Source organism: Alexandromys fortis, unplaced genomic scaffold (assembly GCF_014885135.2).
Source record: "Alexandromys fortis isolate MF-2015 unplaced genomic scaffold, M_Fortis_MF-2015_v1.1 scaffold_26, whole genome shotgun sequence".
In the NCBI taxonomy this organism is placed as follows: Eukaryota; Metazoa; Chordata; class Mammalia; order Rodentia; family Cricetidae; genus Alexandromys; species Alexandromys fortis.
In genome coordinates this window covers 8,259,639-8,268,674 of record NW_026067894.1, presented here as the reverse complement: position 1 = coordinate 8,268,674, position 9,036 = coordinate 8,259,639, and the positions used below count along the sequence as shown (strand labels likewise).

Genomic DNA, 9,036 nt, shown 5'->3' with positions numbered 1-9,036 from the left:
TATACCACAAGCGTTGACATCCACTGCCACAGTTTCTCAGCCTGCACGTGTCACTCGGTCTCATGTATTTCTATCTGGGCTTCCTTGTCACACCGCTGTTAGCCAAAGGTCAGCTCTGAGCCAAGTCAAGGGAAAACCACTCTGTAAGCCAGTCCCTAGGCCCAGACTGCCAAACCAAACAGAAGCTGTCACCCACCAGACGGAAGGCGCAGGGACACTGCAACGTGAGCCACAACACCGCACAGTTCAGCCTCGCATTACTGAGTTTTATTCTTCCCGTGTGTATATAGTTGGGGACCGAGTTGATATACAGAAGCCTCTAAGTTCCAGCCGGTGTGTGAGTACATGTGCCTCCTTCCCTTGTCGTAAAGAAATGGATTTCCCCTGTGCATTGAACTTTGCTCGGAAGTTTGATGTTGCCACCACCTCATCCTAAGAAAGAGGTGTCCCCCTAGGAGGCAGCAGCTGATTGTCTGCAAGGAGCCACAGGGATGTCCTCACTCACGTGGGGAGGACAAGGACAGTGGCTGAAGGAAAATGGGCGTTTTCTACACCATGATTTGCCTCAAATAGGCCTCCTGGAGCTACTGGACATAGAAGTGACAATAGGGACTCCAGCTACACTGTGACCTGCAGTGACGGGGGCTCCAGCTACACTGTGACCTGCAGTGACGGGGGCTCCAGCTACACTGTGACCTGCAGTGACGGGGGCTCCAGCTACACTGTGACCTGCAGTTTAAGAATGAGGAGTCTATCTTTAAAGGAAAGCCTTCTCGTGGTCACACTGGCCATGTTTGCTGCACTCTGCTAATTGACAGCATCTCAGGTCCCTGCATAAGCAAAGTTAAACGCAGTGTATGGAAAGCAACAATTCAGAGTAGAGCAAGTTCCCAGGCCCCAGGCCCTTGCCACTGGAAGGGCTCCTGGGAGGAGGGTGCTGAGACCGGGTACAGTCAATCCTGGAAGTCTTCCTGAGGGCGGTATCCAGAGGCGTGGAATGCAGAAGTCCAGACCCATAAAGTGGAGGCTCCAAGGAGCTGGAAGAACAATGCCAAGAGCCTTAATTACCTTTTCCAGAAGCTATCCCACCCCACCCGAAACCTTCCACAGCTGCTTCCTTGAGGACTATCATAGGGAGGCAGGGCAAGAGGGTTTGCTATGGAAAGGGGCTCAGAGAAGCAGAGGTTCCCTGGGATCTCGGTCCTTGGCTGGGATCCCCGTGAGGCTGAGCAGCTGGAATGGAATGTTCCTGGAATGACGAGCCCGCCCCTCCCCCACGCCTCTCCTTCCTGAGCTCCCCCAGGGCTGTTCCAGAGATTCCCAATATGGTGATGCTCTAGAGCCACGGCTCTCAACCTTCCTACCCCCAGTGGCACCCTTTACATCCGGTCCTCACGTTGTGGCGACCCCCGGCCATGAAACTATGGTCATTGCTACTTCATGACTATAACTTTGCCACTGTTATGATCGTCTCTGTGTTTTCCCATGGTCTTAGGCAATCCCTGTGGAAGTGGAGACCCATAGGTTGAGAACCCCTGCTCTAGCGCGCCACCAAGGCTTGCATTGTTCCTCTGGTGAAAAAACCCATCTTTATCCACCTTTTGCGTTGTCTTCTGCCCTAGGCAGAGTGGTTCCACCAGCACAGAGCCCCACTATGAGGCACTCAGTAGGACTTCTTGCACCCAGATGTTAACCCTTTGCTGGGGAGATAGCTTGGAGGTTAAGAGTATGTCCTGCTCTTGTATAGGTCTCAAGTTCAGCTCCCAGCACCCACACCAAACAGCTTACAAATGCCTGTAACTTCAGTTCCAGGGGGTCCCACACTTGTGTCCTCCAAGGGCACCTGTACACACACATAATTTTTTTTTTTTTTTTTTTTTTTTTTTTTTTTTTGGTTTTTCGAGACAGGGTTTCTTTGTGGCTTTGGAGCCTGTCCTGGAACTAGCTCTGTAGGCCAGTCTGGTCTCGAACTCACAAAGATCCGCCTGCCTCTGCCTCCCGAGTGCTGGGATTAAAGGCGTGCGCCACCACCGCCTGGCCACACATAATTTTTTGTTGTTTGTTTTTTTTTTTTTGTTTCGTTTTTTTTGAAATGGTTTCTCTGTAGCTTTGGAGCCTGTCCTGGAACTGGCCTCGAACTCAAAAAGATCCTCCTGCCTCTGCCTCCTGAGTGCTGGGATTAATGACATGTGCCACCACCGCCTGACTCACATACATATAATTTAAAATAAAAATCTTAAAAAAAAAAGGAAAAGATTTAGAGGCAGGAGTACTCATGCACACCTTTAACCCTGGCACTCAGGAGGCAGAGGCAGATGATTCTCTGAGTTGAAGGTCAGCCTGGTCTATAGTGCAACTTCTAAGGCTGCACAGAGAAATTCTGTCTCAAAAACCAAAACAAAAAATTAAAACAGTCATTGCACCAAGCTGAGACAGTTCAGTTCACCCCAAGACCAGATTTCAGGTTTCTTTTGTTCTATTTTGAGCCTTTGTGCCTGCCATAGAACATGTTCTCCTCTCCTGCTACCCAGGCTTTTTGCTCCCTTGGCACCTAACATCCCTGCCCAGAGCTTCAGGGAGGGGAGACAGCTGGAACAAGCCTTAGCTGTGCTGTGCATCCAGTCCTGAACATCTTTGGCCCACCCTTGCCATAAGCCAGGTATGTTGAGTCAGCTTGACTCACCTCTAGAACCCAGACAACCAGCAAGGGTGTGTCCAGTCCTGGGGGGCAGGGTGCAAGACACACTTGGCCGCCCCTGCAGCATCTCATACCTCCCTCCCAGGACTGGACCCACTGAAAACGAGAACTCAGAAATCCCCCCTAAATGGTGCTGTCGTTAGCCCACTGAGCTTACAGGTTTCCACCCTGAGGAGACCATCTGCACACCTCAGTCCTCTGCCTCATGGCCATGGGGCTAAGAGCCTTGCATGTTGCGTGTTTGAGAGAATGTGAACCATAGGTGCTTAGTGTGGTGCCCAGTGTGAAGGAAGTGGTCCATTTATTCCAGAACTAAGGGTTCTCTTCTCTCATCACTCTGGCCAGGGTGTAGTCATGGACTAATGGGAGAAGAAACAGGCTGGGAATTTCCCAGCTTTCCTAAATAACTCCTCCCCGCCTAGACTCTCCAACTCGGAGACTCCAGGGCACCTGAGTGCTTGGTTCTCAAGGAATCAAGCTGTCAGCACAAGACACTGCCCACTGCAGGTCTGGAACACCTTCGTCTGGACCTGTCACTTCAGCCTAATGTCTAGGAACCACATTAGGTCGTTAGGTGGTGGCGGAACCAAGTGATGTCATCAGCGGAACAAATGGGTGAACACAGAACTGATTCGGGTGCCGGCAGTCAACAGTGGAAGCCTCTTCCCAAGAAGTCTTTCCTATTGGAATCTCTCCTTGAAGGCAGGGTCCCCTCTGTCCCTTTTCTCGAGTTGTGCTCCCAGGGGTGATGGATGCAGAGCAGAACCCCAGCCTACTCATGCTAGAAGAAGCCATCACTAGAACCACTCCGTCAGTAATGGGTCTCGGGAACAGCCACTACCGCTTATTACGCTGACCCTTACAGCTCAAAACCAGCAAGCCCAGGACCACGGAGGAGATGGTGGAGGACTGGGCCACCCGAAACAGAACACGCCCCAGGCCACGCCCCCAACTCTCACTAAGCAGCTCCACACTGCCCTCTGGTGGCAATGCTAAGTTAACTGCTGGGACCAGCCTAAAAGCAAAGGGGCTTGTGCTTCTGTTTACTGAGCACCCAGATTCACTGGTTGACATAGTGTCCTCATTGCACAGACCCCCAGGGTCCCTGAACTTGCCCAGTCTGCAGACTAGGGGCCATCAAGAAAGTATTCATCCAGAGCTACACAGTAAGACCCTGTCTCAAAAGCAAACGAAAGTCTTCAGAAAGTCATGTGGGAAGAGTGCTTCTGATCAGGGGTAGAGTAATATAAGCCATAGAAACCAAACTTCCAGAGGCTGGGGAAGTAGCTCAGTTAATGAGTACCTGCCCAGCATGGACCAGACCCTGGGTCCAACACCAGACCCATAAACACAGCATGGTGGGGTATGCACCAAACCCCCATCATTTGGGAGGTGGAGGCAAGAGACCAGAAGTTCACAGTTGAGACCAAACAGGTAGTTCAGTAGGTAAACATGCCTCTGCCGGGCCTGACCACCTGAGCTCAACCTCTGGGACCCACTTGGTGGAAGAGAGAAGGGATTCCTGCAAGTTTTCCTCTGACCTCCACGCAGGGCTCCTGTACATGCATGCCCCTCACCCACCCACAAATAAGGCATGTTTTGAAGAAAAAAAAAAAGTTCAAAATCATCCTCAGCTATTTATGGAGGTTACTGCAAACTGTCTCAAAAATGAAATCAGAAAATAACCTGGGTTCCAGTTAGGTCTCCTGGGACGGTGACATCCAGGAAGGCTGCCTGGAAGAGGTCCAAAGAGCAAACCCTTCACGGTGGAGACCTTCTGGTACGTGTTCCTCCTGAAACCCAGGGAGTAAATGGAAACCCAGGTCTGCTGGGTGAGGAGAGCCTGGAGCCAGACCTGGGGACTCTGCACAGGGTGCTACAAGGCTCAGACAGGGCGAGAAGGTGACTTTCACTTGGTTGAAAGGTGCACACAGACTAACTGTATAACCTGAGGTTCGAGTCAGTGAGTTCTGTGGTTGGGTGGGGGAAGGGAGTGGAGGGAGGTACCATCGCTGCCTATCCCCCCACGTGCCCACCCACGCTTCTTCAGCAAGTGTCATCTCTCTGTATCCACCCACCCCACCTCTAAATCAGGTCAAAGCTGATTACAGTGAACCCCAGAGACAGTCCTAACTGACGGCAGGGAGCACTCTATGCCATTAGCTGAAAGCAGCCGCGGAGCCACTGCCGTCCTGCAGACCAGCAATCAGGTGGTCCTGGCAGAAGCCCAGCGCTGCAGCCAGCAATGTCACCTCCAAGAAGTCCTGTGCTCTCTGGGCCTCAGCACCCCGGATAAACTGAGAGGGCTCAGTAAGTCCGCCCTATCTGGGAAAGCCAGGACATGCCAGAGTCCCCACTACACTGGTCCCAGGGCTTTCTCAGAAGCTCTGAGTGGTCCAGCTAAGGCGGCTTCATGAAGGCCTTCTGAGAACCCAGCCGCTAAGTCTGTTACGTGTGGAGAGAGAGGCCTGATGGGGGTAGGGTCAGCAGAGGACTCCTGCCCATGGCAATCTACTTGACTCCATTACTGATGTGACTCTGACATCTTCCTCTTCCTCCTGCACTCCTTTCTCAGGTCTGACAGGAGGGACAACCATATTCAGAGAAGCTGTGACTCGGAGAGGGGACAGTATTGTTCTGGGTCACTGTAGACAGGGTCCAGAGGTCAGCTCTCCCTAGCTGGAACACAATGAAAAGGGCACACACAGCCTAGGATCATGTTTCTCTCTCTCTCCTCTCTCTCATGTGACCTTGAGAAATCCCTTTTCCATTTTATAAAATGAGGACTTTAAATTAGCTCCTGGTTCCTGAGACACAAGGCAGCACCGGTCTCTAGGTGTGATTTAAATGAGTAAAATGTCCACAGCTTACAGCCAGAAAAAAAAATCCTACACCCCATTTTGGCTTCCCCCGCGGCCCTCCGGAGAGGCAGATATACCCACTTTACCACTGACAGTGGGCTGTCATCAATCAGATGCAGGAAGCGAGCCAGGGGCCAGGCCACTGAGTGCAGACAGAGGAATGGGGGCCCGAAGGGCATCTTGTCAGGAAGAAGCAGGTGGCATTTCCAGTCTGGCCCTTTAAGGCCTGCCTTTCTGGAAGCTGATGCCATGCCTGCCCCCTTGGGGCTGTTAAAGAGTCACCTGGCTCTGTCCCTGGCAGAGCCATCTTTAAGATACATTGGGGAGGGCTGCTGGTTGAGCAGGTGATAAACCTCCCATTCTGGTCATCTCCATCAGTCTACTAACACAGGTAACAAAATTATTAGGAATATGAGAAAAGCTGTCTCCTAGAAGCGGCCTAACTAAACACGTTGGGGGCAAATCTTCAACTTCTATGGGATTCTGTCTCCTCCAATGGGAAAGGGGCTCCGAGGAGAACAATCCTATCATACAGCCCCAAGGCAGCGCTCCTTCCATCCTGGGGTCTTACTCTTCCCTCCCATCCCCGAGAGATGGAGTCCAGCTGTGTAGAAACCAGCAGCTTCAAGGGCAGGACTTTACTTACAGTCCCAGGGGACCCAGGAGAGACCACACAAGCGCAGGTGAAGGTGGCAGGTGCTACAGTATCGCAGCAGGCTCCAGCTGGTTAAAGTTTGTCACCAAATCCTTCCTGAAGCCCAACACCCTCCACTAGTTCAGCTCTGTAAGGGGACAACAGCGCTGCCACTTAACCCAACAAGAGAGAAGCCACGAAAAAAAGGACAGCTCCCTTAGGGCCTCACAGACGCCAGGCACCCCAGAGATGAGAGATCACGACTGCTGCACACCTCGACACAAACACACTGTACCCCAGAAAGCACCAGTTAACAACACCTCACCTTAGTCTCATTTTCAGGGCCCCCGGGCCCCTGCCTGTCTCCTCCGCAGAGATGACGCCGTCCATCTAGCCAGCACTCGGACCCGTCCGTCCGTTTGTCCTTCCGCGTGTCTCCGGAGCCCAGGGGTCGCGGGTTCTGAGGTCAGCGCTGCGGGGAGGCGGGGCCGCGGGGCGGGCTGCGGCGGAAGGGCGAGTCGGGCTCGGGGCAGTGGCCGCGCCGCAGCCGCCCGGCACCCCAGGGTACGCAGCTCCCCAGGCCCAGCGCCGAGGCTAGCAGCGCGGGAGGACGACCCCGGCGGCCGCGGCGCGCACCCTTCTTGAGACGCGACCCGTGCGCCGCCAGGTAGAGCTCGGCCTGGGCCACGCCGCCGCTCAGGCGACTCAGGCTCTCGGCGCGGTGCGCCAGGCGCAGCTCGGCAGCCAAGAAGACTCGGTGCAGCTGCAGCACCCGGCTCTCCAGCTCCGACACCAGGCGCCGGCGGCCCTCCACTTCCAGCAGTCGCCGCCGCGCTTCGGCCAGCTCCAGCGCGCGGCCCCCCGCCCCTGCCGCCGCACCCGCACCCCCGCCCGAGCCTCCCGCCGGGCCCGCGCCGCCGGGACCCCCACTAGCACCCTGGCGCCAGCGCTGCAGCTCCTGCCCCTCTGCGGGTGTCTCCGCCGCCTCGGGCAAGGGCGGTGACTGAGTGGGTGTCGGGGTCGAGGTCGGCGATGGAGGCGGGGGCTGGAGGGACGGCAGGGGCTCCCGGGGTGGCGGTGGGGGGGACCCCGGTTCTGCCGTCCCTTCCTGGGCCCCTGGGCCACAGGCGCTGATGCGGCAGCCCGGCATCCCCCGCCCCGCGGCGGTCCCCGGCTGTCGGTACGATGGGAGGAGAGATGCTGGGCACGAGAGAAGGGAGAGGCGGCCGCAGAACCCACACCCAGTCCGCACGCGCCGCCCCGCAACTTATAGCACATGGGGCGGAGCTATGGGCCGCACAGCCAATCCGAGACTTGCGGGTCCTCAATCGGCCCTGCCCTCTACCTAGAAGCGCGTCCGCAAGCGCCTCAGGTTCCCGGTCCTTCTCTCGGGTTGGCCCTATTTGGGGATCACCCCAAATTTTGGGTGGATAAGTAGCAGTCACTTTCCTCGCCTGGACTCCCACAGCGGTAAACTTCGAAGGGATGCTTAAAAGTCATACATTTCAGTCTCCACCCAGAGAAGGATTTGGATTGAGCGTCACCCCCGCCCCCCTTCCCCGCCCTCACGACCGTGAGAGCCTGGCCTAGAACTCAATGCTCAGGATCTCCTGGGCCACAAGGCTCGCTAGGACGCCCTCCTCCATCATTCTGGGGTTGTGCGGTGATTAAGGCAAAGGGACGACTGACGTCCACAAAAGGATGGACATATGATTGGATTGGTTGCACACCAGGAAGGCACTTTGCTTGCAAAACAAACCCCACAGCCGCTGCTGCTGGGTCCGCCAACCTTCGTGGGGCCCTTAGAGAACCCCAAGGTGTGCAAAATTATTTTTCAGCTCTGCCCCTGCCTGTGTGTGCACCTGCCTGCGCACGATTCCTCCCTCCTTCACTTTCACCGTTTACGTGGAAGGGGAGACTTTGAAGAAGTCGCGTGTTCTGTGCTCAAGGTCACATTGCGGGATAGTGACTGAGTCTGGACGGAAATGAATAAGCTCAACCATTCGTCGGAGCCCTTTGAGATGCTTGGATTCCTCTCCTCCCCCAGGCGCTTGGCACTGTATCTCGGATTTTAATCATCCTGGCTCTACCCAATTTCTTTCCCCCGCAGCTGAAGGAGACTTGCTGTTCCCGCATTGGCCCGGACCCCAGTGGCCCTGCCTCGATTGTAGCTGTTTGAAGGTGCCATCAAAGTCCGGGGTGGGAGGGGGCGAAGTCCGGAGGGCTGGAAAGCAGCTCTGAACCCCATTAGGAAGGACTACAGCGGGTCCCCGGGTTTCAGAGGGCCTGCCAAAGATGTGACCAGCGCCCCAAATCTCAAAGACTCTGAATAGAAGTCTGGTTAGAAGAGGAGGAAAGCTTTGGTCCCTCCCTTCCCCTGACCTTCTCTAAGTGCTTACGGGCGCCTTTTGATTGAGTTACCCGGACTGTAGGCATGACAACAAGTCTCCTGAGAGGCAGCTCCTGGAGCGAGGGAGGAAGGGAGAGAGCATGAGGGAGTTAGATTCAGAGAAGAGAGGACTCACAGATAGAAAAGGGGTGTTGAGTTAACAGGAGGAGCTCTCAGAGGAGACACACCGGGGAGATGACTCCACGAGAGGAAGAGGAGGGGCCATTCAGCTCACTGAGCTCAATCCAGTAACAGGATCCAGGGCTTCGGGTTAACAGGTACCTAGGTATAGAGACGCGGGGGGGGGGGGGGGGGGGGGGGGGGGGGGGGGGGGGGGGGGGGGGGGGGGGGGGGGGGCGGGGGGCGGTGACATGGCACAGTGGGGAAAGTGAAGCCCAGGGAATGGGAGCTCAGAGAGTCAGAGGGGTTCAATGAGATTGAGTAAGGCATCCTA

The 9,036-nt window shown here is 55.4% G+C and overlaps 1 protein-coding gene across 1 annotated transcript; it reads right to left on the bottom strand.

The window, feature by feature from the left end:
- Positions 1 to 251: 251 nt before the first annotated feature.
- Positions 252 to 7,452, bottom strand: Trnp1 (TMF1 regulated nuclear protein 1). The gene is made up of 2 exons (XM_050150219.1): positions 6,519 to 7,452; positions 252 to 1,037 (listed from the first exon to the last, which is right to left on the bottom strand). The coding sequence occupies exon 1, from the start codon at positions 7,341 to 7,343 to the stop codon at positions 6,660 to 6,662; it is 684 nt and encodes a 227-aa protein (XP_050006176.1). The 5' UTR covers positions 7,344 to 7,452; the 3' UTR covers positions 252 to 1,037; positions 6,519 to 6,659.
- Between the last annotated feature and the right edge of the window lie 1,584 nt (positions 7,453 to 9,036).

Bases quoted from the DNA above. Each gene is read 5' to 3' on its own strand.
- Trnp1 (XM_050150219.1), bottom strand. From the start codon at position 7,343: ATGCCGGGCTGCCGCATCAGCGCCTGTGGCCCAGGGGCCCAGGAAGGG.